This window comes from Watersipora subatra, chromosome 1 (assembly GCF_963576615.1).
Source record: "Watersipora subatra chromosome 1, tzWatSuba1.1, whole genome shotgun sequence".
Lineage (NCBI taxonomy): Eukaryota > Metazoa > Bryozoa > Gymnolaemata > Cheilostomatida > Watersiporidae > Watersipora > Watersipora subatra.
In genome coordinates, this window is record NC_088708.1 from 56,091,277 (window position 1) to 56,109,379 (window position 18,103).

Here is an 18,103-nt window from a genome sequence, read left to right on the forward strand (position 1 = left end):
CTAATAATTTTGTGTAACTTATCTAGAAAGCTAGATCTTTATTATAATTTACTAAAACAATGACTGTGTTTTGGGCCAGCTTAACAATCTACAGTGGCCTACAGTCAACTGTGCTAGTTATAAATCCAAAGTTTTAAGCTTGAGTTATTTTAACCAATGTAATGACTAGTTGCCCAATCTATCCATTGTATTCGATGTAGCTTCATTGTTCATCGCCTCTAGATCCTGATATCAAATCCAGTGTTTGCAGATCTTTCATTGCTAGATTTAAATGCTATACCTGGACACAGGGTTTAACAAAAAGACCAACGCTGGGATTTATATATATAGATACACATATGAAATGAAATCTGTCGCATGTTTGGTAATTGGTCTTTTATTACTATATACGTAAAAAACTCTTGATTAATTTTGCTCACAAACTATTGTCATGGTTGATTTCCAGATTTGCATGATCATTGACCATCTCTAAACATTTGCGCTCATTCAGAACCATTTGAACTATTTCATAGTATGGAATTGCATGCAAGTCCGCGTGTTCTGTTGAAAAAATGGTTAAAAAATTGATCATAACTATGAGAGATTCTCCTAGCTGATAACAATTGATCATAAGGGGCTGCTAAATTAGTGCCGTTTAAAAATAGATTTATGAAATTCATGATTATGTCTGACACAGCTGAAGGCTATGAACAGACTGCATGCACTTTTAGCAGTGTCAACCAGTCAAACTAATGGAGGTCTTTTTTAGCTTATATAAATTCACACAATTGTGCCTCAACATTGTTTTATCGGTGTCCAACTCCCACTAGTGGTAGCATAAATGAGACACTTTTCCGTTTTATTTGTTCCTTAACATTTCTTTGTAGCTGCTTATATAAAAAATGCAAACAATGATTTGGTTCTATTTTTTGTTTAAACTTACATACAATCAATGTGTGAAACCGGACCTACCATACATGTATATACCATACATGTATATACCATACATGTATATACCATACATGTATATACCATACATGTATATACCATACATGTATATACCATACATGTATATACCATACATGTATATACCATACATGTATATACCATACATGTATATACCATACATGTATATACCATACATGTATATACCATACATGTATATACCATACATGTATATACCATACATGTATATACCATACATGTATATACCATACATGTATATACCATACATGTATATACCATACATGTATATACCATACATGTATATACCATACATGTATATACCATACATTGTGAAACAGGACCTACCATACATGTATATACCATACATGTATATACCATACATGTATATGCAGTTTGACTGCCTTTCAAAACAAAATTACAAATAGATGGTACAACAGTGCAAATAGTAATATGAAATATGCAAATTATTAGCAAGTGTTTGAGATTTTAATCAGACTTGTATTTTAACAAGTGTTAATAAGATATGCAAGTAGTGGTTTAAAATAAAATTATCTAGACACAACTTTGTCAAACATAAAATAATGCAAATGCTTGAAACTGGGAATGCATTAGCCAAAGCGAATTTCTGCCCTTGTAAGAAGCAATAAGTTTTACCATTTATATTTGTGTCATATAAAGATAGGGCTGTAGTCAATTTAGTCGATTGTTTGCTTTAGTGTGTGCACAACTTCAAAGCGCTCGACTTGATGAGAATGGAACGTTTCATTTAAGCAAACAGAACTACCAGTTGATCACTTCTTTTACAATGCTACCAACCTTTTTCTCTAATATGAGTATTATATGAGTATTATGAGTATTATGTCCAGTAAAGCACATGAATACTGCGTGTGTGCATTAGTAAATATCTCTAATGCTTCAGCAAAGTTTCCTTCGTGTAGAAAGTTCTTAGAACTAAGTTGAGCCTAGCAAACATATGAAAGACACTGGTCTTCTTTTAAATATAATTGACAAAAATTTTGCTTTCGGAATGTATATTAAAGACATAAAGTAAAAGAAATGAATGCCAGAATTTAAAAGATCAAAAGAGAATAGTGATGACAGAGGCACCAAAAATAAGTGATTTATAGATTAAACTGGATGGAGAAGCGTGAGGGCGCTGAAAAAGCCTATCATGAACTATATGAGCTTGGTAAAGCACAAATGATGACGAAAATATTTACTGGTACTAAAGGTAGCATAACTTTAAAATATTCAGTTTATGTTATAAATATGAAATATATAGTCAAACGTTGTTACAATAACACTGAATTAAGCTGTTAATTGGCACTGGTAAAACACTGTTGAAACCTAATTACATGTACTTTCATAGTAAAGTGCCAAACACACAGATTTCACTGTGTTAACTACTGGAAGCAAATTGCCAGTTTACCACTGAAGGTAAACTGGAATTTTTAGATCGGAATTTTGTTACTTTGAGAACGCGGAACCCATACATAGTTATGACGTCAACGATCTGATTTCACTATGGACTGTTACGTAACTCGAACGTGTTTCGTCGGAAGTCTGGCTCTAGTTAGAAAAAGTTCGTAGATGTATTAGTCTGTGCGGTTTGGATCGCCTCGGCAAGTGTAACGTAAAGTCGTTGAACTTAGGTTACATACACGACATTCAGAACCAGGCACAGTTGCATCAGTAACCATGATTTTCCCAGTAGAACTTAAATAAGTTCTCATTTATTTCATAGTAAGTCCCATTAACGCTACCTCTTTTGTTGATAAATGTTCTTTATAACTAATTTGGTTAAAAAAAAGATCTATGTAGACGTGTGATCTTTATAACTAACACGCACAAAAGGTAAGTTTTATGTTATCAAAAATGTTATGATAATATATAATATCTAATCATATTAACACGAAATGTTTAACTGTTTCACCCTGTTCTAGCTATTGAATAGTGTCAATTTGTGTTGAAGAAATGTTTTTTTAATATTTACTCAATTTGTTGGGTGATATATGAATTTGAGCATACCTATCTCATCAGAATATAAGGAAAACAGTCCCAACATCGACAAGTCCGAACCTAGACAAGTCCCAATCTCGACAGAGGTTGGTCCGAATCTAGACAAAGGTTGGTCCGAACATCGACAAAAGCTGATGCAGTTTTACAATAATTTAATCTTCAACAAATAATAAATGTCTTTTTGCAGTTATATCCTCACGTCAAGAAATAACAATCAAAGCTACTCACTGAAGTTTAGATTTCAAATAAAACATTTTGCTAGCTTAACAGTCAACCATATTTATGATTGTTACTTGTTTTAGCATTCGTTCTATATTTAGGTTGGGCAAAATATTGTTAGGCCTACAAAAGCTGGAGAGTGCTGCATCAAATGGATCACAAGATATTTTTGCACAAATAAATCTTTTACATATAAATCGCTCATTTATTATGAAAATAGTAGATGGTAAAATAGTAAAACTGCTGTCGAGATTGGACCAACCGTTGTCGATATTCAAACTCGTCGAGTTTCAAACCAGTCGAGGTTCGGACTATAAACCGAATATAACATCGTCTTGCTTTGTGCTAGTGTTGCTGTCACTCGAATATTTTTTGATAGACTAGTTGATCACTTTTTAAAAATGATCAACTTGTTGATCACTTAAGAAATGATCAACCGGTTAAACTGTTACACCGATAAGTTTTGTTCTAATGTATTAGACATTTTTCCAGATACATTTATTATCTCTTTCTATGGCGCCGTTTCTACAGTGTCTTGCGTTCCATGTTTTCAACTTGAGTTGTTCAACTCGAGTTGCTGTTCAAAGAACTTGGGCTGGGTTTTTGATGAACTCGAGTTGAGTTGTGTTACGCAAAACTAACCCGAGTTTGTAAAAAAAGCAACGTGAGTAATTGGGGTGTCTCACTTACAGAACTGCATTTGCGCATATTAGGCCTATATAAATTTAATAATTGATTAATAATAATAATTTAAATACAAGTATATATTTAAATTATATATATTGGCAATATTTGCTCATATTTATATAAATATAAAGAGACAAAAACAGTTGTAGAATGTAAATTGCAAACTAAAAACAATTTATGTGGGGTCAGGCCACTTCTTTTTCAAATGAAAAAAGTTCTCTTTCTAGAACCTGACAAGAAACCATAGTGTCTCGCGTTCAATGTTCTCAAGCTGAGTTGTTGAACTCGAGTTGCTGTTGAAAGAACTCGGCCTGGGTTTTTGATGAACTCGAGTTATACAACTCGAGTTATATTTACAAACTCGAGTTTGTAAATATAATTCGGTTTATCAACTCGAGTTGCAAACTCGAGACACTGTAAGGCGCCATATCGCTTTCATATTTTGGCTATTTGCCTATTTTCATATATATTAAATCGGATATTTACAAGCGGTAAACTAACTTAATTACGGTGAATTTTGACATCTTCTTCGTGAATACATCGCAGCATTAGGTTTTGTAGACCTAAGTATTGCTAGGACGCATAATTACTGGGTGAAAACAGTTTTATTCCGTTAACCCGCTGCCGGGCGTAGTAATACAATATGTAGGGCTTATTCTTGTGGAAGACAGCAGAGAACGTAATTGATTGAAAGTTATTGAATTTTTATCAGAATTTTAGCAGCATCTTGAAAACAAACAGTGAAATCTTCCAGCTTCTTTGACAAACCTGTTGATATATATACAACCATAGATTTGTGAGCTGTGTGCCCACTTATTTGTATTTGTTTAGCCCGTAACTATACTCCATTCTATTCTTTCATAAAACCGTAGCTAATAGAAATTGGTATATGTCACTTTGTGTGTTACAGATATTATTTATGTCTATGTGTTGTTGTCTAGTTGTTAAAAAACACCCCTTTTGTTTTTAGTCTCTTCTGTTTCTGGCATTCGCGCTATTTAGAAGCAAAATAAAATCCTTTGTCATAATATCTTCGATTTATCTTTGATTTCTCTCTAAAAACTAACAATATATACTATGGCAACAGTAGTTCAACAAAACCTGGCATATCATAAACCAAGAAAAGCTTTTTTTGCTCAGAATCAGAAGTAAGCGGCTAACCAGCAAGTTAGCTGATGATTGCCCAGTTTCTTCCATATATAAGAAATTAAGTTTCATGTCGTATTTGTATGTTAGAAGCACTATGTTAGTCATAAGGTATTAATGTTCTCAATGCTGATATACACTTGTATATGTGGTTTGTGTTTACGTATATACATATATATAGATATATCTACCAGTACATCTATGTTTCTCACTAGTTTGTCATCTGTCCAGCTATAGCTATTAATTAGTATCTTTGAATGAAGAATTCATATAGCAGCAGATTTCATGTCGAACCCTCCAGTTCACCAGTCCGATGCCTTATCAATTCAGCCACATGAGCTTAGGTATTCATTAGGCGATATATGTCACTACATGGGAGCAAATACACTACCGTTCTTCATCAGGACGCAAAATGATGGCGTAATGTCATGAGAAGTGGTAGCTCTTATTAGTCAACTCTCATTATCTTTAAGGGGATATTTAATACCCATGCAATACTGGGTAGCACAGCTAGTATATATATAAATCTCAAAGTTTGTTGGTCTTTCTGTATGTCCAATTAGAGCTATTAAAATCTTGGAGTGAAAAGCTCACACTATGCTGGATTTGAACTCACAGAGATTACAATCACAAGTTTCAAATCACGCATTTAACCACTGAGCTATACAGCCCTTAGCTTTTTATTGGTCTTATCATATACCGTATGCACATGCTAAATGTGCCCTTTTGATTACTAACTAATATTACCTTTTGTATCTATTATATTTTGAAATTGTTTAAAAACTTTCTTTTTTGCTACAATTACCTATTTTTTTAATATGTAATTCTTTAATGTGCCATTTCAATTTCAGCTGTGCCGTTACACTTCTATCTCCAGTTTTTCGTAAGGTTCGATTACTAAATCGGTAAAGGCTAATACTTTTCTCGTGGACAATTGGATTATCTCGAGTAGGAATAGCTTCTACATTCTCACTGCATTCGGTCAGACAAAGACAGTACGATATCTCATTCTTACATTAATATTAGTATCAAGAGGTACTAGTATCATCGTATTCAAAGTTTTGATGGATAGCTTCTGCTATAACAGTAACCTTTTTTATACACACACACGCACTTTTTTATACACACACTTCTATGCAAAAATTGCTATTATTAATTTAACATATTCAGAATTTTTATTTTGTTTTCTCAGTTTGTAATAATTGTATCATTACAGAATCATCTTTTATTGTAATCGTAGCAAAACCGACTTAATCTAGCTATTACTTTCTAAGTATTTCACATTCAAACACTTTTATGGTTGTTTATTTGGTTTTTAAATTTTGACCTGCACAAAACATTTTCTTCATGATATGAAGTTTGAAAGTTACAGTTGTTTGACAAAGTTTAAAAACCTTGTACAGCGGTTTTATTTTGTTTCCTAATATATTTAAATGGCGCAAAACACTTTTCTCTTGATATGAACTTTGAAAGCTAGAATGGTAACTGTTGCTATATGTTAAATAAAAATATGTTTTCTCTGCAAAGATTTTTATTACCCGGGCAACGTCGGGCATTCATCTAGTATATATATACCATATATATATATTGTATATATATATTGTATATATATTGTGTATGCATACACTGCTGTAGGAAATGATCCAGCATATAATTACTTAATTGTTGTGAATAAAGCTGCTCAACATAAAGTGCTCAGGATCAAGTCTAACTCTATAAATAGTTTGTAGAATAGCTTATACTTAGCCTCCAGTCGTAGATTTAAAAAAAAAAAATCTTTTTTCTCACCAAAGCTTTTTGAGTTCACCTTTGACTGTTTTTTATCTGTGGACTCACTAAATAACATTGTCATATTTGCAATGAAATATACAACAAGATATGATATCTGCACATTCTACTTATAATCGCCATTGATGACGTAAAAATATTTGTTGCTAAATTGTTTTCAATTCTAAAAATGCTTCAATGAGATACGCTTGGCTTTGAAATTTGAAGCTGTTTCTTATCTACGATTCATTTTGCTACACTATTTTGTTATCATTTACAGGTTATGAAAATGCTAAAAATGATTCCGAAAATAGAGGATTCGCCAGCCAAAGTACACAGAAGTGATTCGTTTACAATTCACTTGACGCTGTCTAAAATGGCATTGTGTTGTTCGGTTATATTCTGTGTTCTCATCAGTCTCCTTGTGCATTTAATTATAACTAACTTATTGCTGTCATCAAAGTTGAGTCACAAAGACGAGTTAGCGCAACTAGGAAACCATTTGTTTGCTAAACCATCCAGACAACAAAATTTAGTGAGATTTCCTTCGGATGTATCATGGTTCACATCAATGCCTGGCAACGGCGGGAGCACTGCGCGTGACTCTGCAAGACCTGTAGATGGCGCTGTCACGTCTCACGCAGCTCTTGACGCTCGAACTATTCAAAATATAAAGCATAGACTTAAAGCAAAAGGTAAGATGCAGCTGCACTCTTACACGAATTTTGACACAAATTTTAAAAGAATTCATGTCAACCTTTCTATGGTAGATTTTTAACAAGCTTTGAAGTTGACAATATATGAGTAAAGTAATTTTATAGCATTATATCTGCTAGACAAGTGAGTCATATTGTGTTATTATATTCAGTACTCCATTGTCCCGTAGGGTCATTGAGACGCGACAAGAGCACAATCAGCTCACTAAACAAAACTGACTATTTGAAACTAGCTCAAAATCTCACATCTGGCAGTTTTTTCTTGGAAAAACTTTTTCATAAAATAAATAATTTTTACTGTCTATATCAACTTATGGGATTTATTTTACTCCCATCGTGATCGCCGTTCTGTCTCTTGCTAATTGTCGATAATCTTACTCTGGTGTCTGACCGATCACCTCTTTGTGATCGATGCCAATTTCAGTAAATTCATGCATATTGTAGCAGTCACTCTTCTGACAGCCTAAGCAGTTATTGTAATGTAGTGACAATTTTGTAGTGAACCCAACCGTCTGCTCTGTGTTGTATTCATTTATTACACCTACATTTTTTAGCTCTTCAAGTTTTCACAATATATTAAACTTTTCCCAATATCAAACTATCAGAGAAGTTGATTAGGAACCAAATTCCTAGCTATCGTTCTTGCCTTACTTCATTATTCAAATGCTTTTGTTTAGTTATTATGGGATGAGCTTTATCATTGCTCGGATGAGCAAGAGTAGTTCATAGGAGTCGTCTAAACTTTTTTCAGACAATATTCGAGCAGAAGCGCATGCGTCCTATAGAGCCGCTGTTGAGATGGTCGAGCATGGCAAGAAGGAGAAGGTAAGTTCATCTCTCAGCTATTTACCTAGAATCTTCAATAGTCTGTATCAAGCCACACCGATGTTAATAGGTATAGTGGTAATTATAATGAAGTTTTTCATGCAGTATTTACTGTAAGAGGCCGCAACCTTTTCACTAACAGTTTATTCATAACTCTTTATCAGGACACCCCTGATTAGTAATAACATACAGACACTATCTGAATTACGACCGGATCAGTTCTTACTAGCTGTTGATGAGTCAAAACAGAGCACATTAAACCATAACTGTCACGTACAACTTTTATGGTATTTACTAGGTAAATCAGACACGCTGATTCCGATTTTGTACCCAAAATAAAGATTAGTCCACTAACTTTCAGAGTAATGAAGGCTTTTTTACGGCGTTTTAATATCGGTCTCGAAAACAGCACGATCGGCACAACAAGCTCCGCCCATAAATACATGACGTAACCTAGCTTTTTAGGAACAGAAGTTACGTAGGGATGTTTAGACCGATTTAGAATAATAGAGATGGGTGTTTTAAAATCCATTATTATCTAAATTCAGCCTTAAAAATAATCTCAGTTTTTTCTGAAAGGTAGATAAGCTATTTACAACGCGATAACAACGCTAGCTTGTGATAAAACCACGCTTTTTGAGCTCATTTTTCTCGGCATTCAGCCTATTTAAACATCATGTAACAAGCTACGAGCAATTTTAAATAGTTTATATACCGATCATAAAAGACTGAGATTATTTTACAGGCTGGATTTGGATAATAATGGGTTTTAAGACACCCATCTCTATTCTTCTAAATCGGACTAAACATTCCTAACTTCCGTTCCTGAAAAAGCTAGGTTTCGTCACATATTTATGGGCAGAGCTTGTAATGCCGATTGTGTTGTTTTCGAAACGGATATTGAAACGCTTTAAAAAAGCGTAAATGACTTTGAAGGTTAGTGGACCAATCTTTATTTTGAGTACAAAATCGGAATCAGCGTGGCTGATTCACCTAGAAAATATGATAAAAGTTGTGCGTGACAGTTATGGTTTAAAAATGCCTGACTTGGGAATTGTGTTTAGTGAAAGTGATATTACATACACGCATATATACATGTATAGCTTTTTTCTGCTCAATGCTATTATATACAAGCTTCTCACCATCTCCTTATCAATTTTATGTTTGTTTTATAGTTTTATAGTCTTGGTTTTGTAATATGGTATTGTATTTCTGTATACAGTGCACCCTGGGATACGACGTCTTTGCTCTAATGTTTTTTTGCCTTACGATGTGGAACACAATGTTTTTTTTGTCCCCTCCATATGGCATTTTTTTGTCATGCAACATCAACAAAAATGTCTCACGGAATTCAAATTTGGCGGTTGGTGTACTGAATTTGTCTGAATAATGAAGATGCCGATGTGCTATTCACCGAACTCCCTACCGCAATGCCTGAAAAAGATACGATGCTCGCTCTTTCTCAATTCAGAATTATTCGCTCTCGAATAATTCATAATTATTCATTATAAGCTATAGTGAAAATGAAACTGGAAACAAGTAATAAGGATTAAGACAATGTCCAAATTAAAGTTTAGTAAAATACATATTAAAACTTAGCTTGAAGTATGTGTTTAGTAAACTAAATTCATTTAAGTTATATTCAAAGTTTATGGTATACGTCCGTCTTGAAGGTAAGAACTCTATATGGTACGCACTGTACATAGTAATGCTACGTTTTATTGCGTATCATAACCACTAAATACACTAAAGTTACTATAAGTTACTAAGGTTAATGTACTATTTTGTTATTGATTGTTAATATGTGCAGTATGTAAACAAAATTTTGATGTTTTTCATTAGGGGGTGTTTGCATTAGATAATTACTACGAGTTTCTATACCCCTCTATAAGACATTTTCGCCTTACGGTGCCAACACCGGAACGAATTAATGTCGTATGGCGGAGGTCCACTGTACTATATATACTTTACTTGCATATTTCACACATGCATTAAATATAGTACAACCTCGGTTACGATTTTTAAGGTTCATAAATGTTAGTTTCTTTTTAATAATTTGTTTGTAATTGATATTCTCGAAGCGTATGTACTAGAAATATATACCGGTATGTTTTGTTAAGATCTATGGTTCTCAGCTCTTTGAAGAGTTAGATATACAGGTGGGTACAGCAACATTTCTTTTGTACACAACATTATTGTTAGTCACTTAGTTGATAATTTATTAGTTGGTTGAAGAAGGATACAGGTTTTATCACCACAGGTTTCTTAGAAGAGACTAGATATACAAATAAGTGACAAACTTTGCAAAAGTATGCCAGTGTGCCTGGGCAGTCAGCTCACAGTCAACTCGCATTCATCATAAATGGGATACTTACTGTATGTCGAGCAATAATTCTGTAACATATCTTTGTTGGTCACTGAGAAAAAAGCCAGCAAGTGTAGTAGATTTAGTCGCTGTCTACTTCCTGAAGTTGACAATCCTGTCTCTGGCTGTGTCATTTTATGCTGACCTCTCATTGAGAATGGGCCAATAAACTATTATTGTATAAACAAACTGATGTTTGTGCTATAACTTGATATGACTGACTGCGAGTTGGTTTTTTCCTGGTATAGGTCAGCTTTCTCTATTTTGGTGGACGATGCTGTCAGCCAGGGAATCTGACTGTAATAAGCCCTGCTTTCCTCTGAATCTAAGAACTTTCTTTTTACCTTTCTGTATCTATTGAGTAGTAGTAGAAAGTGTTACAGTATGTTCCACTGTTTAGTGGTTTGTCAGCATAGTAAAATGCCAAGGAGATATAAGAATGTTTTAACTATTTGCAACTGTAATGTACATTACAAAGAGGATGTACATGTAAATAGCTTCAGAGAATATTTATCTTTCTCTTCACAGCTCTTTGAAAGAATCCACTCTTTTGTATTCTTGAAGTTAAACAGATTCAAAATGGTAGCCATCTTGGATTTGTTCTGCTTAAGTAGCACTTTCTCATAAATGCGCATATATCAGATTATCAATAAAGATGTGCTGTATTCTCGTTGTCTTTAGAAAATTGCTTACTATTTAGTTAAAAAACCAAAAGTTGGTGTTGTTGTTACCGACAGGCACAGAAGCTGCTGCAGCATGCTGTCGCTCTTAATCCACTAGATGCCGACATTCTCAATGCTTATGGTGAATTTCTCCTTTCGGCGGACATTGTTTTGGCCAACCACATGTTTAAAAAGGCTAGTGTTGTCTCCCCTACCCACACAAAGGCGCTCATAAATCTACAGAGAACTGCCGGTATGGTGGAGGATCTCGATTCAGCGATATATAACAGGTAAGCTCAGTCTCTCTTCATTTGATGTGACAATGAAGCTAGACATACGTTCTTCATACAGTTCTCATGTTTGATTTGTAAGAGCATAGAAGGTATTAGTTTAATAATCATAAGTTTACTATGGTTTGTACAGATATGACAGATTATTATTTGGAAAGCGGTACATATACAAGCCAGTAAATTTTATTAAATCACTGTTCAGCTGTTCGTCTCCATCATAAAACTTTCACTATGAGAAATCCATCCTATTGGTCTTTAGTTTACTTGACAATGAGTTAGTCTCCAGTATTCTTGTTGAATGGATGACTCTGTTTATTCCTATTAGAAAAATATCAGAGTTAATAAAATATATGTTTATGGTCTACAGTCATCATAGGACAGCAAAGGCTGTGATGTTATACAGAACAAAATGACTCTTCCAGGCTCTAGCAAGCATGTTGATTAATGCATAAAATCAACATTCATGGTTCTTTTGTAAAATTAGTGTCATTCATTTGATAATAGTTTCAGTTGGTACTATTATTTTACTATGATATAACTAGTCATTTGGTTGGTACTAGTGTGTTACTATGATATAGTTAGTCATTTTGGTTGGTGCTAGTGTGTTACTATGATATAACTAGTCATTTGGTTGGTACTAGTGTGTTACTATGATATAACTAGTCATTTTGGTTGGTACTAGTGTGTTACTATGATATAATTAGTCATTTTGGTTGGTTCTAGTGTGTTACTATGATATAGTTAGTCATTTTGGTTGGTACTAGTGTGTTACTATGATATAATTAGTCATTTTGGTTGGTACTAGTGTGTTACTATGATATAATTAGTCATTTTGGTTGGTACTAGTGTGTTACTATGATATAACTAGTCATTTTGGTTGGTACTAGTGTGTTACTATGATATAACTAGTCATTTTGGTTGGTACTAGTGTGTTACTATGCTATAACTAGTCATTTTGGTTCATTGATAAGTTTATCATTTGTGTGCGCATGGTTGTTATTAGTGTGAAAATAATTATTTTCACACTAATAACATCTATTTTATTAAAAACTGTTGCCATTGCTCGAAGCATTGTTACCTTGTTATTATCACCACTTTTATTGTTTGTTTTACACTTGTGTTGTTACTATGATATAGTCACTTGTGTTGACAAAAGACAGCGATAATGATTAAAGAGGTTAAAAAATTTTGATGGTATTTTTTCCATCATAAAAATATTCCTGATCTCAATGCATTGGTCTATATCTCTGTAGGCTTACCGATGTCTGTAGCAAGTATGTTGTCATTCTGTAGAATAGCGAATAAGAGAGACTTGTTACTACACATACCTGAGAGTCATCCAGCTCTACGGCGTCTCAAGACTGAGATCTATTACAAACATATTTACCACACGGTGGCAATCGAGGGTAACACACTCAATTTGTACGAGACTCGGGCTATCATAGAAACAAGAGTGACAATTGGAGGGAAGAGTATTAGCGAACACAACGAGGTATAATGGGTCTATAAACATCATTTATGATCTGTATGTGTCAAGCTCTGTAACATTTATGGATGATCTTGTTTTCATCTCTTGGCAATCATGTTCTAGTTCTATCATTCCTGTTTACTAGACCCGTTTCATCAAAGCACACAAATCTTTTGTCTTTTGAACAAATTACGAGGTGATAAGGTCTGGCCACACGTAACGAATTATTCGTTCAATCTGACCGAATTCACGAATTTCACAGAATTCACAGATTTATCCGGCCGAATATCACAGAATTGTCTGAGCTGTGCATGCACACCGAATTCGTCAACGAAACGCTTTTAATTGGCTAACCAATTTTCTTTAGCGAGCACGATTCTAGCAGCTTTGACAATTGGTATAGTCCAAGACACGTACGACGACACACAATAAAAGTATCAGCGCGATACGACCTGATACATACGATGCAACTGCCTAGATGCGCTATTGTTGGTTCTCTCTCGTTGGTTCACCATGGCACGAACTTCTCATCGTGTATCCAGTATTTTCTTTTAGATGTTTTAGAAGCTATAAATTGTTTTTTTTTTCAATAATAATACTGTAATTTCTTTTTATGCAGCAAAAGCTCCGTCTCTAAAACAGTCGCTATTTCTAGCGCATATAGCCAGTTTCATCGTATGTATCAGGTCATATCGCGCTGATACCTTTATTGTGTGTCGTCGTACGTGTCTTGGACTATACCAATTGTCAAAGCTGCTAGAATCGTGCTCGCTAAAGAAAATTGGTAAGCCAATTAAAAGCGTTTCGTTGACGAATTCGGTGTGCATGTACAGCTCAGACAATTCTGTGATATTCAGCCGAATTAATCTGTGAATTTTGTGAAATTCGTGAATTCGGTCAGATTGAACGAATAATTCGTTACGTGTGGCCGGACCTTTAGACTTGCATTTCCTTCTGATTGGTTTGTCTTTAAAAACAGTCTAATGTGTTGAGTGTAAGTAGTTTATCACATCAAATCATAAAATGGCTGGCATGTCGGTTGGCATTTACCTAGTGCTAAGATTCTCAGTGGGGTATGACCAACCATATAGGAGTGGCTCATGTGATTGTGATAGCATGAAAGTATCAGTCAAAAGTTGTTGTCTTTGTTGAAGGCGTTTTAGCTCCGTGAGCTTACTAAACTGCGGTATCATTGTCCGTAGCTAATTGCTATGGACGCTGCACTCAGTTATATAAATTGTGGTATGATTGCCTATAGGTAATTGGTATGGACGCTGCACTCAGCTATATAAACTCTACTCTCCTCAACCGTCTTGGCAGAATCACTCTTCAAGATATACTCGAGATCCACCGGCGAGTTCTAGGCTTTGTAGACCCGATAGAGGCTGGCCAACTTAGGAACACGCAAGTCTTTGTAGGTGATTTCACTCCTCCAAGGCCTGGGGAGGTCCAGGTTAGTGTTCCTAGACTGTTTGTCTACTTTTAATTTTAAGTGATTTTTTATAACTTGAAGGGAAACAATATGCTCATCATTACATTATGGAGAACTTCGTTTTTGCAGTAGCATTTGCAGTTTTAACACGACAATTCACTTTTTGTTTTGTGTCATCTCAATGTGAAAGCGATAGCCATTGGCTGTGAGCTATCTGCTGAGGTGTTAGATTGAGTTAAACTAACAACTTAGAGACTGATTGACATTCACTGATTGTTGACTGAAACTGACATGTTTCAGCATTACTGTACATCAGTTACATAATGCACTACTTAGCAGGCTATTTGTAAGCTTACAGGTGAGCTTGATGCTTGATGATACGTTACAGGATAAACTTCTTGATAAGCTTTACCATATTATCACCTCAGTTTTGTTAGGAGCGGACAATTCATTTGTTCAGTTTTTTCTGTAGTCACATTTCGTAAGCCGAGTTCCTTACAGAAATAATGTATACAAGTACACAGCTAAACTACATCTTGATTGTTATTACACCTACCAATTTTACACACGTAAAAATACAACAGAAACCAACAAAATATGCTTTTTTGGAGTTATTACTACCTTCTCAGTAATCTGTGCTTTTAATATACTCATACAAAAAAGGTAGAAAGTCATCAGATAGCATATCATTACAACTGTGATCGGTTCATTTATCCATAAGTTGCTGATCCTTTAGCACTTTTTATCTTTGAAAAAGATATGTCAACGGAAGCTATATTATAGGACTAGATGCTTGTTATCCCTGGGAAATATCATCTGTACACTAAATGTCATAATAAACACGAGAGATATGATTCTTTTTGATGGCAACATCACGCATTCAATAGACAATCGTTCCAAGTCATATAAATACTGCACTCACAGTAGTGAATATACTTTGCACTACTCAAACTACAGATGCTTCTATTATTAAAAAATGTTTTAATTAGAATTTTGTTTTACTAAGGGTTCATTAAGTTACTAAAAGGTTTTATTAAGTTTTGGGTAGATAAAAACATAATTCCCTATTGAGTTATTGCGCGCTAAGTAACCTCTACCAAATAGCAATGCTCCTATGTATCATCATCGTCTATACTGTTGTACTTCTATAAAGGAGACAACTCCATATTACACATGAAAAATATGTTTATCTTGTGCATTCATTATGTTGCAGTTTCTGTATGTTCATTTATCTAATTTTAAAACCTTGTATTTGTTGAATCTATTCATATTGCCTGTGTCCCTAGAATGACTTTTTCCTATGCAATTTTACAGCCTAGGTTTTTTGCAGGAGCATGCAACTCTGTATATACATGTAGTTATAGTCTTTACATTTGTTTTCCTTGTATTTAGCCATAGTCTATTATTTAGGTAGCTGCTTGCATCAATTCATTCGATATTTTTAGGTTCTTATGGAAGAGTTCATAGACTGGCTAAACTCTGATGAGACCGTCGATTTGCATCCAATAAAGTTTGCAGCTATAGCTCATTATAGACTCGTTACTATACATCCGTTCTATGATGGCAACGGGCGCACTTCCCGTCTTTTAATGAACTTAATTCTCATGCACGCAGGCTATCCCCCTGTCATGATTCGTGTTCAGCAAAAACATGAATATTATAAGCATCTAGAGACAGCTAATCAAGGTAAGGATTCATTCGCGTGCGCCGTAGAGAGAGTTCAATCAGTAACTCGGGCTAGGTTTTATCGGTACCACAGACTATAAAAGGTTGTCAGCTTTAAACACCTATACTGTCGATATGCTGAATAAAAAGTTTAAGTTATTTTGTGAGCTAATTGGTATGTTGAAACAGTCATGCAAATCAAATATTATCATGAGGAGACACTATAATCTGTTTATTTTGTTTTAAGTCTCAACAACCTATAATAGTTCATTATTAAGTAAACAGGTAATTACACATAGCGATAAAACATGCAAATTATTTATAATTATGTAAAAAATTACATTATGCTTAAAAATAAAAAACTAAATAAGGATAATTAATAAAGGTTTTCGTTATCATAGGTTAGGGACAGGTTAGGCTTAGATCTGAAGATGGTGATAGAAAAATTTAGTGGAGCTTAGAGCTAAGTCTATTTTAGACTAAGTGAGGTTTATTCTAACCTACCGTATATATTGTTTATTATTGTCTAATTGCTGACAGAATTGCATTACGTCAGGAAACCGCGAATTCTAATGTTGACAATTCGAGTGTCAAGTCAAATGTTTGCTAAAATTCTGTCATATTTTGGAAAGTTTGCTTGTTAAGACGGTTTTACATTCAAATCTGATGATATGTTTACTCACATCATAGCCTGATTTTTGGGATTGCTTCATTATTATTCTGTATTTTACTATGAATTTAAGGCTACAACAATGATGGAGATCTATCTAAAGTAACACAAATTTATTCTACATTTTAACGCCTTCAATTATTAATAGAGTCCTGCTAATTATTTTATTTTTGTTAAACTTATAGGAGACATCAGGCCATTCATAAGGTTCATAGCTGACTGTACAGAGGCAACAGTAGACGAGTACATGTCAGCGTTATCTGAGGAGCCGTCTCCGATTCACAATGTGGCCTCAGATTCATATGTTGATGATGGTAGGACAATAATTGTTGGTGAGGATGATGATTCATAGGTGAATGGTTAGCCCTAGATCTCTCATCCTGTGATATTTATAAATGTTCTATAATTTTGCTTTGCCAGGTTTTATTACTCCTTACTCTAACTTGTAAAGCTTCATGACAAGGCATAGTGGTTGCTTTTCTGCTTAGAGCAACCTTTTCTGCTTAAAGCAACCTTTTCTGCTTACAGCAACTACTCTATATGTGCTCTGTTGCCATACTCGCATATCCTTGCAATTTTGTGCTTTCCATAATACATAATTATATTATATTTTTAGACTGTTCACTTGAACTTTTTGTTGAGGTTGAGCCGCAAACTGACAGTTATATATTTAATGCACTATTTTTTATGCTAATTCAATTTATATTTGTTGATTTGTTTGTTGAGTCTATTTATTAAGATATAATATAAGAAGTTGTAATGTTATTTTATACTTCATCTTACTGTATATCACAGAGGGATCTTATAGGATTGTGCTGAGGCAAAGAATACTCTTATGTTTGAGGGCTATTTGTTGAGAGGTTTGCGAGGTTCACAAAAAATATTGCACAAACAGAGTTAGTTTAATAATTATAGCTGTTAGAAGACAGCTTCGTAAACATGATTATTAAATGTTCATCTCAAAAATGACTTTACCCATTTGTCCTTTTAATAAAATAACCTATCCGAAATGCTGATGCACAGATTCAATTATAAATGCTATCAGTAGCTAGTATAAATTCATGTAGGTGTTGAGATCTCAGGATTGCCATGCCAACAAAATTTTCCTTTAAAAATTACATGTAACGGCAATAATAAAGTCCTAAAATAGAGAATTGCAAATGTACATGTAGTCTATTGAATTACAAAGCTGTTTAGAGCCTGTGTTTAATAGCCATAGCTGTTTTA

General features: G+C 34.2%; 1 protein-coding gene across 3 annotated transcripts; it reads left to right on the plus strand.

Moving 5' to 3' along the window:
* The first annotated feature begins 256 nt into the window (after positions 1 to 256).
* Positions 257 to 17,585, plus strand: LOC137401593 (protein adenylyltransferase FICD-like). Of its 3 annotated transcripts, none has more exons than XM_068088024.1 (8): positions 257 to 364; positions 7,064 to 7,478; positions 8,251 to 8,324; positions 11,427 to 11,641; positions 12,935 to 13,133; positions 14,368 to 14,562; positions 15,987 to 16,227; positions 17,062 to 17,585. In XM_068088024.1, the coding sequence occupies exons 1-8, from the start codon at positions 272 to 274 to the stop codon at positions 17,226 to 17,228; spliced, it is 1,599 nt and encodes a 532-aa protein (XP_067944125.1). In that variant the 5' UTR covers positions 257 to 271; the 3' UTR covers positions 17,229 to 17,585. The 3 variants fall into 3 exon arrangements, with proteins under 3 accessions (XP_067944125.1, XP_067944133.1, XP_067944142.1); XM_068088032.1 differs by lacking the exon at positions 257 to 364 and adding an exon at positions 2,634 to 2,688 and having other exon boundaries at positions 17,062 to 17,584; XM_068088041.1 differs by lacking the exon at positions 257 to 364 and adding an exon at positions 2,663 to 2,799 and having other exon boundaries at positions 17,062 to 17,584.
* Positions 17,586 to 18,103: the final 518 nt, after the last annotated feature.

Coding starts and splice junctions, on each gene's coding strand:
- LOC137401593 (XM_068088024.1), top strand. CDS start 272: ATGCTATACCTGGACACAGGGTTTAACAAAAAGACCAACGCTGGGATT. Junction 13,134..14,367: donor GTATTAGCGAACACAACGAG/GTATAATGGGTC, acceptor GATTGCCTATAG/GTAATTGGTATGGACGCTGC. Junction 14,563..15,986: donor CAAGGCCTGGGGAGGTCCAG/GTTAGTGTTCCT, acceptor CGATATTTTTAG/GTTCTTATGGAAGAGTTCAT.